This window comes from Sminthopsis crassicaudata, chromosome 3 (assembly GCF_048593235.1).
Source record: "Sminthopsis crassicaudata isolate SCR6 chromosome 3, ASM4859323v1, whole genome shotgun sequence".
Classification (NCBI taxonomy): Eukaryota; Metazoa; Chordata; class Mammalia; order Dasyuromorphia; family Dasyuridae; genus Sminthopsis; species Sminthopsis crassicaudata.
In genome coordinates, this window is record NC_133619.1 from 268,773,994 (window position 1) to 268,800,856 (window position 26,863).

Below are 26,863 nucleotides of genomic sequence, written 5' to 3' on the forward strand. Positions count from 1 at the left end.
GGGTTCTGAAAAGCATTTAACCACTTTATGATAACTAAAAATGTTATATGCCATATAAAGTTTTAGGAAAATTTAACCTATTTTATTCCTTATGCATATATTAATAGTTAAATACTAAAATTTATTTGATTTCTTATTGAATGGAGGGATGGAAATATTTATTGAAAATTAAAGGTACATGAAATACTTATAATTTGGGGAAATTTCCCTAAATTTAAAAAGTCACTCACTTTTATTCTAAATGTCTTGCAACTTAATAAGGGAGAGAAACAAACATTTATTCAGCTCCTTTTATGTTCCATGCACTGTACTAAGTGCTTTAGAAATACTATTTCATTTGATCCTCATAACAGCCCTGTGAGGTAGGATGCTGTTATTTTCTCTATTCTACAATTGAGGAAACTGAGACAGATTACCACTAAGTGAGCTGCTGTAATGATAATAGATATAAATGTCTGAGGTCAGATTTGAACTTATATTTTCCTGACTTCAAACCCAGCTCTTTCTACTTACCTCCAAAGAGCATTTGTAAAAATAGAAATGCCATTATATTAACATAGAAAAAAGAATTTCATGGGAATAGAAGTTAGATATTACATTTGAGCTCAGATCCTCCTGATCCCAGGTCCGGTGTTTTATCCACTGTGCCATCTCACTGCCCCAATCATTAAAATTTTAAGTCCCACATATACATATGTGTGTGTATATATATATATATATATATATATATATATATATATATATATATATATATATATATATATATATAAATTACGGTTAACCTATAAGATGTTTATTTATTTATTTAGCTTCTAATACCACATTTTGAAGATCTATCTATTGCCTCTTTATTCAGTTATCAAATAGGCACAATTTTCTGCATTGCAAAATGGTTATTATATTTTGTCAAGCCAACAAGCCAAATACTCTGCAAAAGTGCACAAACAAATTTACCTTCAAGATAAATATTTACTTTCAAAATAATAATAAAAATTTACTTGACTATAATTTTACTTGAACAAATACTTTTTGAATACCTCTTTACTAATATATTTTTTCAATTTTTCAAGATTTATCATGGTGAAGAAAAATAGTCAGGAAAAGTTGATCTATATTATATCTGATATTTGACTGCAGAATGAACAGAAGTTTTTCCTTTTAGAAATGATGGGTCTTTGTTTCAGTATACTTAGAGCTTTCCACAAGGAAAGAGACCTGTCATCAAAGAAGGCAGTGGCTCCTACATGAGACAAAAAGCATTTTTATGGATTCACAAATATTAATGTCATAATGTCAGCCCTACATAACTGAGAAATTCCAAAGACAGAAATTTCCTCATTTGATGTGAAAGAGAAAGTATATATTTAAATTCCATAGCACACTGTTTCAAGGTGCATCTGAAATATTAGTTTCAGTTATGGATCTTTAGTAAAAAATTTAGAAAGCATGTCCTTGTAATATATTAGATGCAAAATGAATACATTTTTGCTTTTATTTGTATCCCCAGCATTTAGTACAATATTTGGCACATATTAAGAGATTAATAAATGCTCATTCATTTAATTTTCTTATTTATTCTCAGAGAGTGGATAGAATGCTGGACTTGGAGTCAGGAAGAACTAATTACCTAAAGAAGGAAATGGCAAACCACTCCAGTATCTTTGCCAACAAAACTCCATATAAGATCAAGAGTCAAACATGACTAAAAAAAAAATGACTGAACTACAACCAGTCTTAAGTTGCCCCAGAGAAAAGGGTTTTCCATACTAATGTGTTTCCTTTCTAGGTTTCTATAAGTTTGTGCCCATTCTCCCCCATGAACACTATGTATTAGTGGTAAAGACTGACCATGATTTATGGGTATTTGTTGTTCAGTTGTTTCAGTCATGTCTGACTCTTCATGACCCTAAATGGGGTTTTCTTGGCAAATATACTAGAATAGTTTGTCATTTCTTTTTTCCAGCTCATTTTACAGATGAGCAAAATTAGGCAAATAGGGCTAAGTGACCTTGTCTGAGGTTCACACAGCCAGAAAGTATCTGAGGCTGAATCAAGTCTTCCTTGCTTCAGATCCAGTTCTTTATCCACTGTATCACTTAGCTGCCCCTTGGGTATACTATTGTAGTATGATTATTCATATTTTTCTTTCTGTATCATAAATGTTCATGATGAAAGTTGTCATTGTGGTTAATTTATTTAATTGAGCACTAGTCAGGACTAAAGAGTTAAGAGTTGTATGTAGACCTTCCAATCTTCCAGCACAAGTATAGGTTGGGTAAATGAGTCAGCTAAGGGAGAAAGGAGAGAAGAAAAAGTGTCTGAATGTCATGTCCTGACACTCTGGGGCACAGCTAGGTGGCCCCAGTGGATAGAGCACCAGAGCTGGAGTTAGGAAGTCTTATCTTTCTGGGTTCAAATCTGGTTTCATATACTTACTAGTTGTGTGACCCTATGTAAACCCTGTTTGCCTCATTTTGTTCATCTGTAAAATGAGCTGGAGAAAAAAATGGCAAACCACTCCCATATCTTTGCCAAGAAAACCCCAAACAAAGTAATGAAGAGACGGACATCAGTGAAGCAACTAAACAACATACTATATATGGAGAAGCCATGACCTCTCTACACATTACTAGTTCTCACCATCATTACTGATGTCAGCAGCAGAAGCACCTTTTCAGTGTTTTCCCCCTTTAAACTTTAGCAAGAGCAAAGATTGAGATTATGAAGTTTAAGAGTGAAGAACTTTCAACTGTGAATGGGACTTAAGAGTATTAAGCAGCTCACTTGCATATGAAAAGGCCAACTGGTACAACGGCCTAGCCTTGAGAACACAAATTGTCACTTTCTCCAGCCAAAGATTTTTACAGACCTAATAGGAATTTGGGCAATATATCAAATGGTTGCCATAAATTAGGGTAAGTTCCCTCTGTGAAGAAACCCAGCTCTGACCCAGGAACACTTGTCAAACACAAGAGGATATACCTCTTCTATATCCTGGTTGGAAAGCTACAAACCATGGAGCTGAGGTCCCATGGGAGCAAAACCAGAAAGGCTGTTGGCAATACTAAACTAAAGGTCAGTGCCCTTTCCAAAAGGCTTAAACAAGAATCACGAGTAATACTCCAACTCTTAAGGGAAAGAGCACAATTTACCAGTAAAAATATCAATTGAATGAGTGAGCTCATAGGAGATACCATATTATTTTTGGTAAAGAATTTGTAGGGGAAACAGTGCTGAAAGGCTATCAATAACTACTAATTTAATCATTATGTATCATCCAGACACTAATAAGGGCTTACTTGATGAGAGTATTAATAGAAAACAAGCAGGCTTTCAAAGCATTATTAAATAGATAACACTTTTGCAATCTCACAATTAATTGAACTAATACTGATATATTCATCAATTCAGTAACTGTTTAGTTATTTTTCAATCATGTCTGATTCTTTATGACTCCATTTTGGGAGTTTTTCTTGGCAAAGACATTGGAGAGTTTTGTCATTTCCTTCTTTGGTGCATTTTTATAGATGAAGAAATTGAAACAAACAAGGTTAAGTGATTTGCCTAGAATCTCACAACCAGTTAAGTGTTTGGAACCAAACTTGAACTCGGGTCTTCTTGACTGCAATTTCAGCATTCTATCCATTGCACTGCCTATCTATTTTCAACAACAGCAAGAAGTAGACCCTCAAAACAATATTAAAACAATAGACAACACTTTCACCATCTCAAATTAACTGAATTATGTTAAAAATGTAAGAACCCATTAACCAAATATAGGCTCTTTGACACCAAAATCAAAGACTCTTTGGAAGATGAAATAATATAAATACTGTTGCTTGTTATTTGGTCATTTTTCAAGCATTTTTTGACTTCTAGTGACCCTTCTCAGTTTTCTTGGCAAAAATAGTGGAGTGGTTTGCATTCCCTTCTCTAGCTCATTTTGCAAATTAGAAAACCAAAACAATACAAATAATTCTGTTTCATAATTTTCTTATAATAAATATCAGTCAAAGCATAAAAACAAGATGTATGCTGGAAAAAGGCATTTGCCAGTGTAATAGACAAGACCAGAAAACCATACAGATCAAAGGAGCAATCCCTACAGATGATGAGGTCTTCCTGTTTAAAAAAATATCATTGTGTTAATTCCATTATTCCCCAGGACAATGGAAAGTTTCCTGGAAGAGATCTGTAATTATGTAAAAGAATTTGGTCTGTCTGTTCATTCAGGAAAGACTAAACATAGAGGAAGAATATATCAAGAGCCCTGTGAAAGTAAAGGCCCATCTTTTCATTATTAACATTTTAGCAGTGTTGCCTAATGGCAGTGAGATCTAAATAAGCTGTTTCCAAAAGATCTAAAGATGAACACCACATAGAAGGCAATCGGGAGAAGTACAGTGTGCAACACATAAACAATGAGAAAAATGTAAAAAATTTGCTTCAAAGAATAGTCTGTCATGGGGCAAGAGAGAGGGATTACAAGTGAACAGCCAGAGTGTTCCAGTGGCACCTTCACAATGTCAGAAGAAGGTTTCCATTATATTGGATGGTCCCCTCTGGTGAACTCATAGATAAAAGATACATTGAATGGACAGACATAGATCTTCATCACAGCAGAAATTTTGAATATTTTGATTATTATCTTATTATCATTAGTTATATTTCACCAACTCCCTTGCATATCAAGGCAACTTTCTTAGAATTTAAAATCCCCTCTCCAAAAAAGCAATAGGAACACTCTTTTTTTTTTTTTCCCACTACGTGGCCTTTTTCCTACTCTTACAGCCCTGAGTGTCAAGATGAGCCATACATAAAGGAGAAACACTGTATTTATTCTTGCATTATACTTATCTCAACACAAGGAAAGTATACCTACTGTGCACAACCCACATTTTCTACCTTGAAGGCACTTGCCCCCAAACTCCTATTGCTGGCACAATGTTTCATTAACTTTCCAATATTTGTCCTGGCTTGTTTGGAATACACTGAAAATGTGCCAAGAGAAATGACTTCAGGAAATATATGAAGACTATCAAGATCATTTCACTGTAGCAATGAAAGTTAGACAGAACAAGCCGAGTCCTGTCCAGACCCCACAGCCCTCCCCTTCTTGACTCTAAGACTGAAGCATCTGTACAAGTTATTGGCTAGTCCAGCATTTTCTGAAATTTTAATTAGCATCTGTTTGACCCTCATAAACACAAACATCTCATTTTCTACTTCATTTCACAAACCTTCAAGTAACCTCAAGTCATTGCGTAGAATGTGATGCAAATGCTATTGCTGGGTTATAGTAATTAAAAGATATACTCTGAGAGAAATTCATCAGCCATGAAAGACATTTGTTATTCCACGATGCAACAGTTCTAGGCAGTTCTAGTAAGCAGAGAAGAAAGAATCCAATAGAAAAGTTAAATAGACTAAATTTATTAATCTATATCTATATAATAGGGAGGTTCCAATGTTATGGGAACATCGTGATTCCGTCATTTAAATAATCCTGATGGTAAAGTCTATTGAAAACTTTTCTGGAAAATACTCCCCTGAAAGAGTAATGTAGAAGAAAAAGTGTTGGCCCATTACTCAGTTCTAAAACAACAACAAATTACATCATTCACATTATTACTAGCTTAATTAAGATGTTTGTAAAGCTAGTAAAAATGTGACATAACTTCAATTTAAATTGGTATTACCAAAAAAAAAAAAAAAAAGAAAAGAAAAAAGAAAAAGAAGAAGAAAGAAAGAAAAGGAGATACACGAGGGCATAGTAGAATCAGCTTGGAGCCTGCTAAGTAATTGCTAAACTTTAACACCAATCAAAATGCGCAAATTTTGTAATGTTTAAGTAGTTTCTACTATATAGTCATGTTTCATATTGCCTTGATGCTTCTCTTAAACATTCACAAAAGCTTTGGAAAATAAAATTTGAAAACAGCAGTCTGATGAACATTTTGCTTGTCTACTACAGTTATATGTGATAGAGCTGAAGAAAGAAATAGAAATGTAATGCATAACTTATAAAGTACATATTTAATTTTCATAATTACACATCTAGTTCTAGATCAAAGTGCTAAGAGTTTACTAATTGACTTTTTTTTTTTTTGCTGAGGTAAATTGGGGTTAAATGACTTGCCCAGGGTCACATAGCAAGATGTGTTAAGTGTCTAAGGCCAGATTTGAACTCAGGGTCTCCTGATTTTAGGGTTGGTGCTCTTTCCACTGCGCCACCTAGCTGTCCCAATATTTGACATATTAAGTAAGGGCTGATCTGTACAAAGAAAGGTTTACAAAGTACTTTAGGTTCATTAATTCAATTGGTCTATACAGCTATGAGGCAGGTAGTGTGGACCTTCTTCTTACAGATGGGAAAACTGAAACCAAAGAGGACTTAGTCCGTAGTCATACAATTACTAGGCATCAAAGGTAGTATTTTAATCCAGGCCTCTTTTTAATCCAAGTAGCACTCTTTCCTCTTCCTTTAAGTGTGCATCTTAAGGTTAGCTTTTTTTTTTTTTTTGCAAGTACACTTTCATTTTTTATGGATAAATTACAAACTCAATATTATTATTATTATTGGTAATATTAAATTCATAAATTTTTACTTATAATTTAAAAATTATATTACTATTAATTTACTATTTTTAAAAAATGTACAATAAGTTGGTGTGAAATTACTATTTTCATTAAAACTGAACTTTGCTCTGAATAGAATTGAAAGCCAAAGTAAACTCAGACTAGGGACTCAAACTGAACTGACACTTAAAAATAAAACTGCATTACTTCTTTGAATCATAAAATCCAAACAACACAATATCATCCACTGAACCAAACTCAAGTTTTGTTTTCCATAACACATTTAATGACAGAAGAGCTAACCTATATATATAATACAAATCACTAAAACTTATCCTATAAAACTATTAAACTAGAATAAAACTTGAACATAATAACTCAAAAGTCTTTGTCCCAATAAGCCATTCCATAACAGCATCATTTACGGTTTGTAGTCAAATCCTACTTTAAAATTATAAAACAAATTAGATTGTAAGATTGAAAACAAGGCTTGCTTTTAATAATAGCTATTATTTATAAAGAAATTTACTATTTGCATAGTACTTTACAAATATTACCTTGTTTTATTTTTGCTTTTTATTGTGATTCCAGCACTTAGCACAATGCCTGGAACACAATAGGTGATAAATAAATATTTGTTGACTGCCCATTTCTGGTATTGCTTTTATGGAAATAACTGTCCTCTTTGATGCTGTTTTACCTAATATTATTTCACAGACTCAATGATCTGGGGCAGAAATGGGGAGATATATACTTTAAATAGAACATCAATGAAACTGGTATATCTTTAAATTATATTAAACTAATTAATAAAGATTCTTAAAGTCTATAAAACTTTAATACTCTTGTTAACACTTTAGGAAGAAGTTACCTATCATTTTGAATTTTTTTCAAAAACCAATGCAGGGGAAAAAAACCAGAGAAATTGAGAGATTTTGGAGGGGTTATGTTGTGCCACAGTTCCCTTTTATTGTTCTGCCTCAGTTTCCCTAAATTGTTCTGCCTTGGTTCCCTGAATTGTTCTGCTTCAATACTTATGGTTGCAACGCCCCCCTTCTGGACCATTAGGACTGATATAACTTAGGACTAGCTACATTAAGGTTATAAACTGTAAATGTTTAAACTCAAGAAAAGGGGGAGTTCATACATACTGGCTTCCTAAGTCCTCCTAAGTTATCAAGAATTTATGGTCCTACATTGATGCATTGCTGGTGGAGTTGTGAATGGATCCAACCATTTTGGAGAGCAATTCAGAACAATACTCAAAAAATTGTCAAATTGTTCATACCCTTTGATTCAGCAGTGTTACTACTGGGCTTTTATCCCAAAGACAAATTAAAGAAGGGAAAGGGACCTGTATGTGTAAAAATGTTTGTGGCAGCACTTTTTGTGGTGATTATAAACTGGATACCATCAATTGGAGAATGGCTGAATAAATGGTGGTATATGAATGATATGGAATATTACTGTTCTGTAAGAAATTCATTTGCGAGATGAATACAGAGAGGCTTGGAGAGACTTACATGAACTGATGCTGAGTGAAGTGAACAGAACCAGGAGATCATTATATACTTCAACAACAATACTACATAAGGATCAATTCTGATGGAAGTGGCCATCTTCAACAATGAAAAGATCCAAATCAGTTCCAATTGATCAGTAATGAACAGATACAGCTATATGCAGCAAGAGAACACTGGGAAATGAGTGTGGACCACAACATAGCATTTACACTCTTTCTGTTACTGTTTGTTTGCATTTTTGTTTTTCCTCACAGGTTATTTTTACCTTCTTTCTAAATCTGATTTTTCTTGTGTAGCAAGACAACTGTAGAAATATGTATACATATGTATTATTTAACATATACTTTAACATATTTAACATGTATTGGTCAACCTGCCATCTAGGGGAAGGAGTGGAAGGAAGAAGGGGAAAAGTTGGAGCAGAAGTTTTTGCAAGGGTTTATGTTGAAAAATTACCCATGCATATGCTTTGTCAATAAAAAGCTATAATTAAAAAAAAGAAACAAACTTGTGATATTTTATAAGTAACAAATAAATGAATGAATGTATAAATAAAAAATAAATAAATGGGAGGGGAAAAAAGAATTTATGGTCCTACCCCCTGTCAGAACTGGATTGATGGTCCATCCTTGGAAATTCCTGCCATTTACCAATGTTCAGACTCCACCCCCTTGTCTACCCTGATTTATGGAAACATATAAAACCGATTGGAATCTCACATTCGATGCTGATGCTGAAAAGCTGCTGATGCTGGTGAATGCTTTGAGACATCAGCCCTAGAACCAAAATGAATCCTTTGGTCCCAGAAAATCTCTCCCTCTCAGAAATCCAAATAAAATATTAAAAACTCTCTAATCTCTATCTTGCCTCAGTTTTTCTGGCATTACAGTTAAGCAACACAAAATTCTAAAGAGAAAGGTTATAGTAATCCAGAATAGAAATACAGAGCACCAGATTGGGAGAAAAGAGAAAGAAGGGATTTATAATTAATTTCTTCTAGTTAGGATATATATGAAATATTCTGTCTGGTCCTGGAAGTCACCTTCTTAACCACTAATAATAATAATAAGTCACCTTATTAATCCACTATCCAAAAGTGACCCTGAGGGTAAAGCTGTTAGAAGGCAGTCTCTAAGAAAATGAGTCACAGAATTTTAGCTTAGAGAAGCAAAGATATAGAAAGAAATGATAGTTATATCCAAAAATTCAAAGGGCTATTATGGGAAGAGATTAAACAATTGGTTGATGTGCACTGGAGCAAAAAAGGGAGAACTAAGAACTGAGTAGAAATTAAAAGGAGAAAAATTCCAAGGAAGACTTTTTTAGATTAAATAGGTAGTTATATTTCAAGTGGTAGTATCTGTCACTAAAAATTATTTAGATACTAGATGTCTGAAGACATAGAGTCATATTTTGAGTAGGGACTAAAATGGGTAGTATGTGAGATCCCTTCTGATACTAAGATTCTATGAATATTCAGACTAATATTTTAAAAAACATATCACAATATATGTATTGCATTACTTCACAACTATAATGAGTATCATATTGCTTGCCTTCTCAATGGGTGGAGAAGAGTTTGAAGCAAGAAGGAATTTGGAACTCAAAATTTTAAAAAATTTAATTAAAAACCTCCCCCCTTTCTACATACACACATATGCACACTCACACAAGTAAGCAAAATCTGGTCAGAGACAGAATGATAATATGCTGGATTTGAAAAGATAGAGATTACCAGTAGAAAGTTGAGTAGGAAGGGGATTCATTTCTTTATCCACCATCTTTTGATATAAAGCTCTCAGACTGAAGGGCTCCACAGTGAAAGGCAGTGTTCCAGTTAACATAGCAAACATATTCACACCTCTGCAAAAGAAAAAAGAGAAAGAATGATAGTTATTGGAGCAGAATGATTCTCTTTAGAGAGAAGTAGGTACCTGATGGCTTAAGTGTTGGCTTAAGGTCAATACTATTTGCATAGTATTTTGCATTAGGAAAGAAACAGTAACTTCACTCATTCATCTTTGTGAAACATTGTCTGCATTAGCTGAGAGCCCCCAAAACAAGAGGCTCCATGGAATCAAAAAAAGCCTTGGGCAATAAGGTTTAAGCCTTCCGTAAATCTTAGGGATTTGTTTCAAGTATTTAGTCTTTAGATGACTTGACCAGGCTTTTATAATTAATACGTTAGAGTATGTATTTGATCTTGTCCTGATTCCAAGCCAAAACACTATCCACTATGCCATACTATCTCTTTAATAGCTCTATCCCACATAATATAATTAGATGGCTCATAGCCAGCAATGCCCAATCTGATTTTCTAGATGTGGCTGAAAGGCCATCGCAATGAACCGGGCTCTTAAGATTAAAAGCTGATGTGTCTTTGGAGGATTTCCCCCCCTAAAGTGCATACTAAATATAGTACTGAAGATTGTCTTGATGGGAAGGAAAATTTTGACTGCCAGAATGCTTAAAGAACTTTGGAATGCCCAAAGAAAGATGAGTTTAGAATATACAAGAGGATTTCCAGTAAATAAACCATAAAAAGAAGATTTAAATAAGATTACTGAAGCCCAGTTTTACTGAGATTCCACTGAACATTTCTGAAGATAAAACTGGCATAGCAATTTAATAATTCAAATGTATAAGGGCAGTGAGGAGCTGTTTATTTTGGGAGGGTAAAGTTAGAGCATCTGAATCTTCCTCCTCCTTCCTCAACCAAAAAAAAATTTTTTTGCCTTGATCTCCTTGTTATTTATTTGGTTTTCCCCAAGATTGGCCCCATCCCCATTAGCTCTGAGGCAATGATTTCTCTCTTGCCTATATCAAGTGAATTGCATAAAATTATAGATGTATATCATTTATCCTAATCCCACTAATTTTACATATGAGAAAACTGAGGTCCTAAAAGGTAAAACTAGCCAAAGATTCCAGAGGTCATCTGGCTCCAGATCCAACGCTCTTTTCATTAGGGCTAAGCTTTATTCAAACAAAGATCCCAGTGGGGATGGGGGTGAAATATATCAAAATTCTAATGTTTGCTCTTGCATTCCCCAGATCCCTTTTTCTATACCATTTCTAGATCTCCCTAGTAACATGCAATACTTTAAACCTAAATATCTTTGATTCTACTGATCCACCCACTCCATAACCTTTGATGCATAAATTCCTTCATTTTATGCACCACTGCTACTTGAGTTTTCACAAGCCTAGAGAAGGAAAGCAGACTGTGATAAAACCAAGTATAACTTAAAAACTAAAATGCTCCTTACATTAACTATTAGCACTTTCTTCCATGACTACCAAAGAAATGAATAAGAGGAACATTTATTTTTGGAAATCAAAGACCAGTCTCATATTTTTTGTTCTATAATGCAGATCCCTCCTAACAAGGCTTCAACAATCAATCAAAAATCATTTATTAAGCACCACTGTATATCAGTCAATAGGAATACAAATACAAAGAATGAAGCAGTCTTGACTCTCAAAGGACTTACACTCTTAATAGGGAAACACAAAAAATAGATATAACAAATGGATACATACAAATCTATGCAAAGTGGTAAAATATAAAGTAATTTGGGAAGGAAAGCAATTAAGCAATTAAGAGTGTCAGATCAGGAAGGCTTTACATAGATGGAATTTGAACTGCCTACAGCAGGACAGGGATTCTAAGGTACAGGTAAAGAAATGTATTCTAGGTATGTGGGATGCCAAATACTGAAAATGGGGGATGGAAAATCATGTGTAAGGAACAAAAAGAAGGCCAATTGGGCTGGATTAAAGAGTGTTGAAGGGGAAATGTTGTCCCAAGAACTTTGGAAAAAAATAGGTTGAACCCAAATTGTGAAGGGCTTTAAAGGCCAAACAGCACATTATATATTGGCTGTTGAACTGTTTTCAGAATATGCAATAATGCATTTTATAATTTGTCATTTGTTAAGGTATATGCTGCCAAATATGATAGGTATGTCACTTTCTTTTTCCTTAAGTTAAAAAAACAAACAAACAAATAAACATTCTAATTGGGTGATTGGTATTAGGAAATGATAACTTTGTTTTAAAAAAAAAATCAATAAAACTTTAAAAAATAAATTAAAAATAATTATCTTTCCCTCTCTTTTCTCTTCGCTACCAATATATAGAAATGCTGGTGATTTTTATAAATTCATTTTGCACCCTACCTTTTGAGAAAATATTTATCAATTAATTTTGTTGATTCTTAAGTTTTCTAATTAAACCACCATATCATTTGCTAAGGTATTCTTGTCTCCTTATTGCCAATGTTTCTTTCTATTTTTAAACAAATAATAATTTTAGAGAACATTCTTGCATACCCTGATCCTAGTGTGAAAGCTTCCAATATTTCTCCACAAAAAATAATACAAGCTCTTAGCTGTAGAAAGCTGTTTTTTAAAAAATATTAAGTAAATTATGGAAATGTTCTTTGATGCCTATGCTTAGGGGTTTTTAAAAAACACAAATTAGAACCATATTATTTCTTTTTTTTTTTTGCAATTTTGTTTTAAATATTATTTAGTATATGAATTATTTCCCTAACTATACATAATCTTTCTATTCTTGAACTAAATACCATTTGGATATAATTTTTTATATGTTGCTTTATTCTCTTTGCCAGCATTTAATTTTTTTTGCATCAATATTTAGAAATATTAGTCTATAGTTCTCATTCTATGCCATAACCATTGCCTGATTTTATCATCAGAGTCACATTTGACTCATAATGGAGTGACATTATCTATATTAAGAAATTTATGCAGGATGGGAATTATTCTTTAAATAATCAGTAAAATCTATTTATCAATCAATTGGTTCTAAGGTTGTTTTCACCTCTATGGCACTTCATTTATGACTTTTTCAATTTCTCTTTATAATATTAGTTTGTATAGCCTACCCATTCAATTTGTTAATTTTTATATCTTTTGCAGATAGCATCCATTTCATAGAAATTTTCTAATTTTGTTTTGTTTTATACTAGCTCCTGAAAAATTTCTTTGCTCTCATGATTTTTATCTCTCTTCATTTTTATTAATCATTAAATTAAGTAATAGCTTTTCAGTTTTATTGGCATTTTAAAATGCTCTTTAGTTATGAATTTAAAAAAAAACTCAACTCTATATTTTCCATTTCTTATTTTCTTCTCGTATTTTGAGATTTATTGTCATTAATTTTTTATAATTTTAAATGTTGTCTCTGAAGAGTGATTGTCTGGCATTTCCCTCATTTTGGCACATTGTAGCACTTATCATTACATTAGTATGACTAGTAATTATTTCTATTATTTACTTAGAGCTAGTAATATTTATTACTAACTCATTACTTAGGTTATTTTTTAAAAAGTATTTATTTAATATTGCATCTTTGTTCATATCTTTAGTTACATAACCCCAGAGATGTTCATTATCATTAACTCCATTTTTTCACCATATACTTTTTTTTTCTTCTTTTTTTATTATAGCTTTTTGTTGACAAAACATATGTATTTTGACCCTTGCAAAAACTTCTGTTCCAACTTTTCCCCTCCTTCCCTCAACCCCCACCCCTAGATGGCAGATAGTCCCATACATGTCAAATGTTAAAGTCACCATATACTTTTTAATGGCATTTTGGCTTTGGACACCTTTATTTAATTGAAATTGTGTTCTACACAGTTATCAATTTCTGTCCCTGTCCTTTCTTGGCCCTTTCTATATCCTCTCTTGTTTTTACAACTTCTATAGTTCAGTGATCAGTCATTCTCTATGAATACAAATCACAAATCAAGATGTGTAACCAAATTTAAGGATTATAGGATCACAGATTTAGAGCTGGAATGGAGGGAACCAACATCTTTGCAGTCACCTAGGTCCAAATCTCTGAGTTATCCTAAGTTCTCTCCAACTTCTACATGCCATCTATCCCAGCAAATTGGTTATTAAGTCTTAAGTATTCTACCTCTAATATATGTAAATATTCCCTTCTTTATACTCATACAATCACTACCCTAGCTCAGGTCATCATTACCTGCCAATCAGACTATGGCAATAGTTTTCTAATTGATTTCCAGATTTTCAACTCCACTTTTCTCTAATTAACTATTTGTCATATTCCTTACAAAACAATTTTCCCAAAGAACAGTTTGCCCATGTTATTCTCATACTAGAAAATTCAGCTTGGCATTTAAAGACTTCACAATCAGTCTGTCTTTTAAAACATATTTCCCTTTATTCCCATTCATGTATTCTATGTTACAGTCAAAGTAGACTACTTACTGTTTCCTGAATCTGACTTTCCATCCTAAATGCCTTTGAATAGGTTTCTTTATCCCCTTTTCATCTTAAAATCCTAGCTATTTCCAATAATTAACTAAAGTACCTCTTCCTACAGAAAGTCTTTCTTTCTCTTCTCCTCAAATGTTCTTATATTTTGTGTTTATAGATGTCATTCCTCTATATAATTTCTCCTTCATGGCACAAAATATTTTTGGATGCTATACCATTTGGTGCATATATGTTTAGTATTAATATTACTTTGTTATCTGTGGTATCTTTAAGTAGAATGTAGTTTTTCTTCTTTATCTTTTTTAATTAGAGCTATTTTTGCTTTTCCTTGGTCTGAGATCAGGATTGCTATCCCTGCTTTTTTTGTTTCAGGTGCAGCATAATAGATTCTGCTCTAGTCTTTTACCTTTACTCTTAATGTAGCATTCTGAATTAAATGTGTTTCTTGTAAACAACAAATTGTGGTATTCTGGCTTTTATCCAGTCTGCTATCCATTTCCTTTTTATGGGAGAGTTCACCCCATTCACATTCACAGTTAAAATTACTAACTCTGTATTTCCTGCCATCTTATTTTCCCCCAGTTATACTTTTCTCTTCCCTTTCCCTCTTTCCCTCTTCCCCAGTATTTTGCTTCTGACCACCTCTTCCCTCAAATAGCTCTCCTCTTTTACAGTCCCTCTTTGTTTCTTATACCTTTCCCCTTTTACTTCTGGTCTCCTTTCTATTAGCCTCCCCCTTTTCTTTTCCTTTCCCCTCCTACTTCTGCTCCCTTCTATTAGCCTCCCCTTTTCCTTTCCCTACTACACTTCCCTATAGGGTGACAAAAGCTACTCTGTGTCTGATAGTCTCTTTGAGCGAAATCTGATGAGAGTAAAATTCATACAATGCTCATCCCCCCCTCCCTTTTTTCTTCAATTGTAATAGGTCTTTTTTTGCCTCTTCATGAGATGTAATTTACTTCATTTTAACTCAATTTTCCTATTCTTTCAGTAGAATCATCTTTCCTCCTCTAGTTTCTTTTTTATGTCATCACAATAAAATCAAGTTATACCTATACCCTCTAAGTATACCCATAACAGAGATACAGATCTCAAGAGTTAATTAAACATATCATCTTCTCATATAGGGATATAAGTTTTTTAACTTTTAAAAGAAAGTTTTTTTCTTTTTTTTTTTTAAATCTTTTTATGCTTCTCTTGAGTTCTGTATTTGAAGATCAAATTTTCTATTCAGCTCTGATTTTTTCATCAGAAATAAATGAAATTCACCTGTTTCATTGAATGTTCATCTTTTCCCCTGAAAGATGATGCTCGATTTTGCTGGATAGTTGATTCTTGGCTGCAATCCAAGTTCCTTTGCCTTTCAGAATATCAGATTTCATGCTCCTTGATCTTTAAAATCTCCTTGATTTGATAATTCTGAAATTTAGCTACGATGTTCCTTGGAGTTTCCATTTTAGGGTCTCTTTCAGGAAGTGATTGGTGAATTCATTCAATGGATATTTATCTAGGACACTGAGGCAATTTTTCTTGATGATTTTCTGAAAGATGATATATAGGCTCTTTTTTTTATCATGGTTTTCAGGAAGTCCAATAATTCTTAGACCATCTCTCCTAGATCTAGTTTCCAGGTCAGTTGTTTTTTCAATGAGGTATTTTATATTTTCTTCTATTTTTTCTTTCTTTCTTTTTTTTGTTTTGTTTTGTTTTGTTTGACTGATTCTTGAAGTCTCATTGAGTCATTCACTTCCATTTGTTCAATTCTAATTTTTAGTGAATTATTTTCTTCAGTTAGTTTTTTATTAATTTTCTTTTGCATCTGGCCAACTTTTAAATGATGTGTTTTATTCATTGGGTTTCAGAGGCTCACTAGTTGCTTTTGAATTTACTTTGGATGTCTCACAGTTAATCTGTTGATGCACTGACATGTAACCTGGACAGAGTAGCCTAAGAGTCTCCCAGTAGATTTCCTGGTGCTGGATGCAGCAAAGCCTTGGCTTCCTGCACTGAGTTTCTTGTGCTGCAGCTACATTCAGCAGCTTCTCCTCTTGCCTGAATGAAACAGACCTTTTCTCAAGTTCTTCCAAAGTATCTTCTGGAAATTTATTATGCTCCAAATATTTGTCAGTTCTGTCACTCCAAAATCAGTGCAGAGGCTTCAACTGGTATTGATCTGAGGGACACGAAGAGGAGCTCAGATAAAGACATGTCTACTCTTCACCATCTTGGCTCTGCCTTGGCAAAAAAAATATTTTTGATGAATGTGTTTTTATTTCCAAAATCTAGCAAAGTGTTTCCCTCATAGCAGGTGTTTAATAATGCTTGTTGAATTTATTTAAATACCTTCTTGATTATTTATTGTTTTATTATGTGATGGTCTAGAAAAAACAAGTCAATAAAAATTTATTGAGTGTTCAATATGATCTAGAAACAGTGTTGAGGTCTATGACTATTAAAAAAAGGACAAAAAACACAATTCTTGCCTTCAAGGAGTTTATATGGCATAAAACATTTGATTGATATTTCTGCCTTTCTTAATCTTGAATTCTTAATCCCTTATATGATAAATAATTTTTATAGAAGTATTATATTATACCAGAAAAAAGAAAAACACCTCTAAGCCCACATAGAATTATTTCCATATTCTTTCAAAACCATTTCTTCCTAAAGTCTTGTTTGGTTGCAGTTTTCTTCTTATTTCTGTTTGATTTGTCAAGTTTTGATAGAAGAATATTAAAAGTTTACAGTTAATGTCTTTACTATGTAAGAGTTGTTGTTTTTTTTTTTTCTTTGTTGATTTCAGTTGACTTTTCCTTAAAGGCCTTACTCAGGTACTATTTCATATATGTGTGTATATATGTGTATGGATGTGTGTATTATCCATGGGTATAAGTATTTATATATCTATACAATTTCATTGTATGAGGAGTTTTTAAAACCAAAGGCTTATTTTTCCATTTTTTTCCTTCTCATTATTCTTTCCATTTTTACTTCTGCCTTATCAAAAATCATGATTGCAGTTTCTGGGTTTGTGGAATTTTTTTGTTGTTGTTGAGAATTTAGCTGAAGCATAACAAATTTTATTGTAGTCTTTCACTTTAAGTTTGCATGTATTCCTCTCTTTTAGATACGTTTTCTTAAGATGACATATTATTCAAGATTATTAAAGATCCAGTCTACAACTCTTTTTTTTAATGTCAGTTCAATCAATTTCTATCTAAATTTATAATTTACATATAATTTATAATCTCTATATATTTTTCCTTCCTATCATTTTTTTGTCATAGTGCTTGATTTTATCAGGACAAAGTACATGCAAATTGTTTTATTAGTTCCAATTCAATCCCATATGTTCATAAAAACTCCACCCTTTCTTAGGCAAAAAGCAAAATAATCTTTTTAAATTTTCTTTGCCTTTCTCCTGTCTCTGGCTAGATTTAGGAATTATTATCTTTCTATGTCCACACTTCCTAGCTAGCTTACTCTTTTTGCTATAATATCCAATTCCAATGTATAAAAATTTTCTTCTTACTCTCTGACTCTCAAATCTTCAAGATTGACTACTTTTTTCTATTCTATTTCCATGGAGTTTTTTCAATGATGGGCACATAGTAAGTGTACAACAAATGTTTGTTGCCTTTGTTGACTCAATTCCTGCTTATGACTCTGCAATATTCCTATTATAAAGTGGTACTTCAAAGAGGAAACAACCTTTCTTTTCCTTACTGTGTGAAAAATGAGCCATAATTTTAAAATTTGTTGCTTTACAATATTAATTACCTGCCAAAGTTTTACTTGATACTCATTTTGCAAGTTATAAAGTCTGCCAGACTCTGACTCCTTTCCCCAGTTTTCACTTGCATTATTAACAAATCATCTTTTCTCATTAAGGAATACACCATAACTATGGCATAAAAATTTCCAAGAAGTATACTCCATAGACTGACAAACTACAGGAGCCCAACATAGTCACAGATTTTAAAATACAGCCTTTTCTTTTCAATCCTAGATTAGTTAGGCAGTAATTCAGAACTTCAATTCATGAGAATTCTACATCCTTTCTAATGAGGTTAAAAATTATTTTTCTACTGTCACTTGAACCCCAAGCTAATTGTTGGCTCCTCTGTTATTCCCTGAACTTTTTTCCCTTATAAGAGACTTCTTCCTTTATTAGATTTTCTAAAATGCTACTCTCTTTGATATCTAGCCTTGACTCCAGTTTCTAAAAATTGCTACACTTCTGGTTGCTTACTCAAGCTGCAACTCTTGTTTCAAATCAGTCCTTCACATCTGAAGACCATCTTCTGAATCAAAATCACATAAATCACATCTCCTACCCACCCCCAATCAAATTCTCTTTTACAGTCCATTTCCCTTTGCCAATGTTTGCATCCTCCCAGTCCTGTTTCCATCAATCAACTCTTGGCCCATCATAAAATTATCACTCACATTTACAGTAATATGCATAATAACTTTTTTGTCCATTGTCAGGAAGGGAAACAATTATAGTTTGTGGCTTACAAATAAGTCATGTTTCCAAAGTTCATTTGTAAGTTTGAGGACAGGAAATTGGAATGAATTTTATCATGAAAACAATGCAGTTTGGTTCCCAGAATGGCCCACAAAAGTTCCTTTGACCCACAGTGCAGTGAAACTGTAGGATAATCATAATATAGAATGCCAGTTGTACCATAGAACTTAAATCACAGTTTTATGTATGGGAAAACACATTCTGAACTTTTATTCACATCACTGGAGTAGAGAATGTCTCAGTTCAATGAAAAAAAAAATTGTGAAGAGATTCTTCTACCCTCACCCAAACCCCCAGCTCTCACAAATTTCAAATACTGCACAGGGTACAGCAAATATAAGTGAGATTCTGAGGCTGCAGCAGCAGCACAAAAAAAGAAAAAGTAGGAAAGGGAGGAGGCTCCTAATTGTCCAAGAACTTGGAAGAAATAAGGACAGAGACAATATAAAATGGAGTTATAATGGCCAAGCTAATTAGGTAAGAGCTTTGCTGAGGTAGAAATGGTAAAGAAGAGGCAACTGTAAGCTAAGTATGCTTATTTGTCTAACATATATATCTAAACAATGAGAATGGAGATATTCAACACACTTGGAAAATCAGATTTACTGACTAAATGTTTTTTTAAAAAGGCTTCATCTCTGAGGTAAGGTGTAAGATTCTGATTGTGCCATATTTCTCTCTAGACCTCAAAGAGTAGAAAAATCATTTATTATTCTCTCCAAAGCTTTCAACAATATGATATCTCTTCATTTAACATACTAACTTTGTGCCAATATTAAATGAGTGGGGGGAAAGGGAAAGAGAGTGAAAAAATTCATTTTTGTAAGTTGAATAACTCACATGGACCAGACATCTATTTTGGAACCATATTTTTTCCTGGCAAGAAGTTCTGGAGCTGCATAAGCTGGGCTGCCACACTGGGTACTGAAAGGATCTGAGTAACCCAAGATGCCTGCATAGTTGCTCAAGCCAAAGTCTGTAAAAATGGGAGGAGGAAGGGAGAAAAGATACAACATTAGAAATTGTGAAAAACACACCAAAATCAATAATAAAATCAAATTTCTCTATCAGTAACATTCAATTTTAGGGAACTCTAAATTGTAAGAGAGAACAATAATCAAGTATTGATGACATAAACTTGCCAGAACTTCACATTTTCTTTCCAAATTATATGACATTTAAAAAATCAGACTTCATTGTAAAACCCACTGAAAGCTAAAAAACATATTATAAACTAAACACATTTTTATCAAATACTTTTTCATTTCTAAATGAGCCATCTAGAATCATAAGAGGCAGTAACATGGGGGGGTCTGAATCCTGAAGTCAGCCTAATTATGGTGAATTTTCATTAATCAGGGGCCAAGACCCCAAGATGAGAACTGGAGATGTGGGTTGCAAGTGAGGAGAGCAGCTTATTTTATATATATATATATATATATATATATATATGTATGAATATATTTGTGTGCATATATACATATACCATGTATCTATATCCCTAACAGAGATAGGTTTAGACGATCATATTACACCATGTACTATAATAAGCTTCAAATGTATAAACAATCTAAATATAAAAGACCAATAATACTTAGTAACTCTAATTCAGCACTTAATCATCTTCAGCTTAGACTGCTGCAATAGCTTCCTATTTGGTCTCACTACCAGATGTCAACAAGACTTTCTTTTAATTGTTGGTCTGACCACGTTACTCCCCTATTTAATAAACTCTAAGGGTTCCCTTCTGGGCCTGGGATCAAATTTAACAGTTCTTCTATTTAACTTTCAAAGCTCTTCAGTCTGGCTCCAGCCTATCTTTCCAAACTTATTATACACTACTTTCTTCCTGTACTCTAGGGGAATATTTAAAAAAAGAAAAAGAAAAGAACATCAATTAAATATTTTAAAAATATACACTGAGCAGGAAGAAGTTCAAAAGGGGACACAAATTAACAAGACAATGCTAGAACTAACATATTAAGTTTGAAATATGCTTTATAATAATAACCACCATTTATACAGCACTTTGAGATCTGCAAAGTGCTTTACAAATATTTCGTTTAATCCTTAAAACAACTCTGAGAGTTGATAGTAGTCCTGAGAAGAATTGCCATTATTCTCATTTTTCAGATGAGATCAACTAGGGCAGAAAGGTTAAATGATTTGGCTAAAAAGTGCCTGAGGCAGGATTTTAACTCAGGTTTTCTTGACTCAAAGTCTGGGACTTTATCTACCATGCCATTAAATATACCTCATGTACTTCCTAGCCATATGTCTATGGGTTAAGTTATTTGACCCCAGATGTTCATTTCCTCAACTGTAAAACAGGGGTTATAATATCATCTTTTTCCATAGTTGTAAGGATCAAGTACTTAGGATAGTGCTTAATAAATGTTTATTCCATCCTTCTACCTAGCTGTATGTACAAATAAAGGCAAGATTCATAGTTTAAAATGCAACCTTCTTTTCCCCTTTTTTAATGGGGAAATGATTGTAAAATGTATAATAATGAAACACAGTACTTGCCAACAAATGCAGTCATGAGTAGGTATTAGCATGATCAGTTGATGTAATTTTCCATGTAGATTATATTGGGAGTACTTCCTATTAGAAAAGTGGTATATCATGTAATTGGACATGTATTAGAGAGATTTGGAGTATATGCAAATGTTCTCTAACTGGTTCTGGTTATTTTGATCATGTAAAGAGCCTCTTTGATTGGCTATGGAGAAAGATCTGAATATGCATTCAAAAGGCACTGGCTGAGTAGTCAGTCATCTTCTCTCCAGACAACTTCTTGCTATCTGTTGGTTTTTCAATGAAAGAAGAGAAATAATGCTGTGGTTCCTTACCTTGGTAAGTTTCTGAATCTCATTCTCTCACTTATGGCTCCAAAAAATAGCATCTATAGAAGCCACATCCCAGTAAAAACCATCTTGGCAAATGGGCTACACCAGTGTTAAGGGTAACTAACAGACCTCAGACTTGATGGTGAATTAGGCAGATGTCCACCTCAAGCATGTGAAGACTTATTCCCATGGCCAAGAAGGGAGTTGAAGAGCTTGGTCAGGCATCAGAAATGCCAAGATTGCTGCATCCCAGGGCATTGCCACTCACCTTAACTTTTGTTTTGCCATTTCAAAAGATTTTTCCTGAGTCTTTGGTGGTTAGTCAGGAAGAGAGTGAAGCTGATGACTTTGTGTAACTCTGCCTCACTGAAATCCAATTCACATGTAAATCAAGACATCATTTGTGATGTCATTGTCTTTTTTGAAAATGAAGTTCAAACAACATAAACTGTAGTTTCAAAAGCTCAGAAGAACAAACTATCAAAAGAGCCATGAATAGATTTCTATGCCAGGGTTTATAGCCAGTTATACAGCTTTGAGGCCCCATGGAGTGACCTTCGGGACCCAAACTAAATCAGTAGTAGTAGCTTAGACAAGGAGCCACCCTGTATCTTTGGGCATGAATTTAGTGGGACCATTTCTATTAAATATGAGCCTACACTCCCAAAGGACCAAGATGGTAAAGGGGAAAGTGTTCAGGACAGTGAAGGAGAAAATATTTGTATTGTTATTCTTGCTACAATTTCAAAGTTAATAACCCTTTGTAAAAATTATTGATGTTAATTTGCTAAGTGAAACTGGGGTGCTAATCACTTGCAGCTAAATGCTGGGAAAACACAATGAAATGGGGAGTTTCAGCCAGTGGCATTAGAAAAAGAAATCCCAGGGCAGCTAGGTGGTGCAGTGGATAGAATAATAACTCTGAAATTTGGAAGATCCAGCCCCAGATACTTACCTCTACTACCTTGCAGATAGACAGGGAGGAAGAAAGGGAGAGAGGAAATGAAGGGACAGAGAAAAGGAAGGAAGGAAGGAAGGAAGGAAGGAAGGAAGGAAGGAAGGAAGGAAGGAAGGAAGGAAGGAAGGAAGGAAGGAAGGAAGGAAGGAAGGAAGGAAGGAAGGAAGGAAGGAAGGAAGGAAGGAAGGAAGGAAAGGTATCCTAACCTCTCCAAGAGACCCTAGAACCTTAGGAAGGATATGTAACTAACTGGCCAGGCTCTGAGAGAATAAGCTCAGAGTACGAGATAAAGTAATGAATTTTTTTTTTTTTTTCAAAATTAGGCTCATGAAGCTTTTCCAGTTCTGGAATAGAACTCAATTATATATATATACTCAATTACTAATGCTCTGATCCTATAAAATTTATTTTGCATATATATATATATATATATACATATATATATATGTATATATATATATGCACATTTCATATATTTTATATTTTTTCATTTAGGTATATGTCTACTTCTATAGAATATAAATTATGATTTTTATCTTTGTAGTTCTGGTATATAGCACATAGTAGGTGCTTAATAAATTTTTGCTAATTATTTGAAAGATTACAAAATTGTAAATGGAAAGAACAACCACACACACACATAAAAGTAAATGTTAAAGAAGTATAGTGATCAGGGTCGGCACCAAAAAAAGAGATAAAAGAATTTACTTTCCTCCATTTCTGCAGACTTGGGAGTCTATGTAGGTAGAGCACAGCATGATGTTTGACTGGTATGTTGCTGAGTTTTGCTGATATGCTTTTATTTTTCTTTATCCTTTGTTTCTCTGAGTGAGGAGATGTATGGGAAATGAATTATACCTATATACTGTGTAACTATATATAATTACATAAATGTAACTATAGGGTATATCAATCAATCAGTAAGCAATGATAAATAAAATACATACTCTAAGTCAGGCAGTCGGCTAAGTTTGGGAACACAAAATAAAGGCTGTCTTTATATTCTAATGGAGAAATAATATGTAGCTATGTATAGGCATGTGATCTATGTGTATGAATAGAAACAATGTAACTTTAGAGAAGATACTATCAGCTGAGAGATAAGGAAAGGCTGCTTATAGAAGATGGTACTTGAACTACATCTAGAAGAATTTCAGGGATTCTAAAAGACAAAGATAAATGAAAAATAATAATAATAAAACCTATTCATTAATTGCTTACTATGTGCCAGTAGTGAGGATACAAATACAAAAACAAAAATAATCTTTGTCTTCAAAGAGAGGAAGGAAAGAAATAAGCACCTATCATGTATAAGGCTCTATGCTAAGTACTTTACAAATATTATCTCATTTGATCCTCACGACAGTCCTGGAAATTAGGTGATATTATTGTCCATATTTTACAGTTGAAGGAACTAAGATAAACAGAGATTAAGTGACTTGCCCAGGATTACAGATATATTTAAAATCTGAGACTGGATTTGAACTTTAGAACCAGAACTGAGGCCAGCTTTACCTGCTCTAAAGAATTTACCTTGTACTAAGGGAACATGGTAGCCATAGTGAGATGTTTTATTTTGGAGTATTGATTGGAGAATGGTTATTGGAGCCAGAGGGAAGAAACAATAAAAGAGATGATTTGATTATAACTTCAGAAATAGAAAGGTGGACAAGGGATATATATATATATCCAGGGGCATGATAGTTGGGGAGTGAAGTCAAGCATGACCAATCCTAGATGCAATGAGGAACTGAAGCAACTACCAATTGCATCCAAAGACAAGTTACAGAAACTAAAAGGTTAAATACTTCAAGTGCACATTTCTGGCATGTGGGAAGCATTCTGTTTGCTGAGATCGCTGGGGAGTGACTTCAAAATATTCTAGGCATAGGGAACAGCCAGTACAAACACATGGAGATGATATGTTGAATGTGAAGAAAAGCCAAGTAGGCTAGTCTGCAGGAAGGAGGGAAATGTAGAAGAAAACTGGAAAGATAGCAAAGAGTCATGTCTTAAAGAATTTTAAATTACAGAAAGTCTATATTTGTTCCTACAGGTGACAGGGAGCCATTAGAGTTTATTAAGTAGAGAAGTGACGTAGTAAGATCTGAGATTTAGGAAAACCATTCTGGCAGCTATGTGATTATAAAACTGGAAGATGAGAGGAGAATTTTGGTAGGAATTTGTTTTCCTAAATTATGTACAACTGTTATGAGTGTCTTTTTTTATTATTATTTTAAAGTTATTCAATGGCAAAGAGTAGGAGAGGTACAATAAATGCTTGAAAAAAATCATCAGTTTCTACATCTAAACAAAATAAAAAAAAACAAAAACACAGAGAAACTAAGGAATATGATAGCAAAGAGTTTCATAAACTCCAAAACCAATCTATGAATCAACTTCTAGGGTAAGAAGTCACTATTCAAAAAAGCTACTTAGAAAACTGGAAAACAATTTGACAGAAATTAGGTATAGACCCAACATCTCATTCCATAAATCACAAATACAAACTCCAAATATATACATAACCTAGATTTTAAAAGATCACATTTAAAAAAAAAATTTAAGAGCATTGAATAATTATTAATAAGCTGGAAAATGACCAAAATAGTGAACAGGTGGGGAATATCTAGCTAATGGGCCATATAAGGTTTATGAAATTATTTGATCTGGCCCTACTAAGGCAATTGCAGGCAATGATGATGTGAAATCAGGTACAACAACTTTCCACTGCTTGAATTTTTAAGATGATTATTTTGTATGGCCTGCTAATATCATAAATATCCAAAAGACCCTTGACAGAAAAAAGGTTTCCCACTCCTGCTCTAATCCATACTATATAATGAAGGAATTGAGGGTGCTTAGCTTAGAGAAAACTCCAGGAGCCATGACAGCTATCTCCAAAACCTTGAAAGGCTGACATTTAAAGAGATATTAGACTTGCTTTATTTGGCCTAAAAAAAGGCAGAAACAGAGCAGGTGGAATATATGGAATGTGGAATAGGGTATTATAGTTGCAAAGAAGTAATGTTAGACTTGATTTAAGATAAAGTTTCCTAACATTAAAGCTATAAAGAAATGGAATGAACGGCCTCAGATATCCCTTTGCTGGTGGTCATTGTAAAATGACTGGATAACCATTTGTCATATACAAATGGATTCTTTGGGGTAGCAGGAAAAGTTGATGATATGGTCTCCTCCAATTTTGAAATTTTTTGGTTTTTCTTGGATTCATTTAGCATGTGGGTGTCTCTCACACTAAACATAAAACTAGTAGACTCCACACATAATGGGTTCCCTTATTACTATATAATTCCAGTGGCTTATATACATGACCCTTTAGCTCAAACAGCATCTTGAAAAGGATTGTAGTTAGAAACTAAACAGGAAGACAAGCTCTATATTCCCAAAGTGATCCTTTCATGCCTTCAAGTATTCATACACCTTAATAAACAGTATTTTCCATTTTTCCATGCACAGCATATCAAACCCAAGCCCTCCAAAGCTCTCTATTAGTGGTAAATATTATACTATATTTAATATCTGCCTCTTTACAGCTTATCAAAAAACAGGTCATTTTTTTCCCTCTCTCACAGAGAAACAACTATTGCTCAGACATTTTTCAAGTATGTCTGACTCTTCATGACCCCATTTTGGGTTTTCTTGGCAAAGATACTGAAGTAGTTTGCCATTTCCTACTCCAGCTCATTTACATTTGAGGAAAAAAGGCAAACAGGGTTAAGTGACTTGCCCAGGGTTGCACAGCTACTAAGTATCTGAGGCCAAATTTTAACTTCACCCATTGTACTACATCCATCAGAATCTCCTGAAAATAATAGCAAGTTTTTATTGGAAATCCACAGTGTGAAAACATCTGTTTCTGTACCTGGACAACAACCCCTGTCCAATTTTGGTGATATGGCCATTTTGACAACTAGTAGGAAACTTATCCCTTCAATAGTTTTGCTATAGCTTACATATTTTTCTCCCTTTCTAAGAATAAAAACAGTCCCTTCAAGAATGAGATTATAGTATCACAGATTTAGAATTGAATGGAATCTTAACTGTTGTCTAGACAAAGCCCTTCATTTTATAGAAAAGGAAATTTCCCTAAAATAGGGATGAAATGACTTCTTGAGTCT

General features: G+C 33.5%; 1 protein-coding gene across 1 annotated transcript in view; it reads right to left on the reverse strand.

The window, feature by feature from the left end:
• Positions 1-26,863, reverse strand: part of HUNK (hormonally up-regulated Neu-associated kinase) — a 131,320-nt gene that overhangs the window by 29,778 nt on the left and 74,679 nt on the right. The window contains exons 4-5 of the mRNA XM_074300784.1: positions 19,752-19,887; positions 9,838-9,965 (exon numbers count right to left, since the gene is read on the reverse strand). Of these exons, the coding sequence (XP_074156885.1) occupies positions 9,838-9,965; positions 19,752-19,887 (264 nt within the window). The remainder of the gene's footprint in view (positions 1-9,837; positions 9,966-19,751; positions 19,888-26,863) is intronic.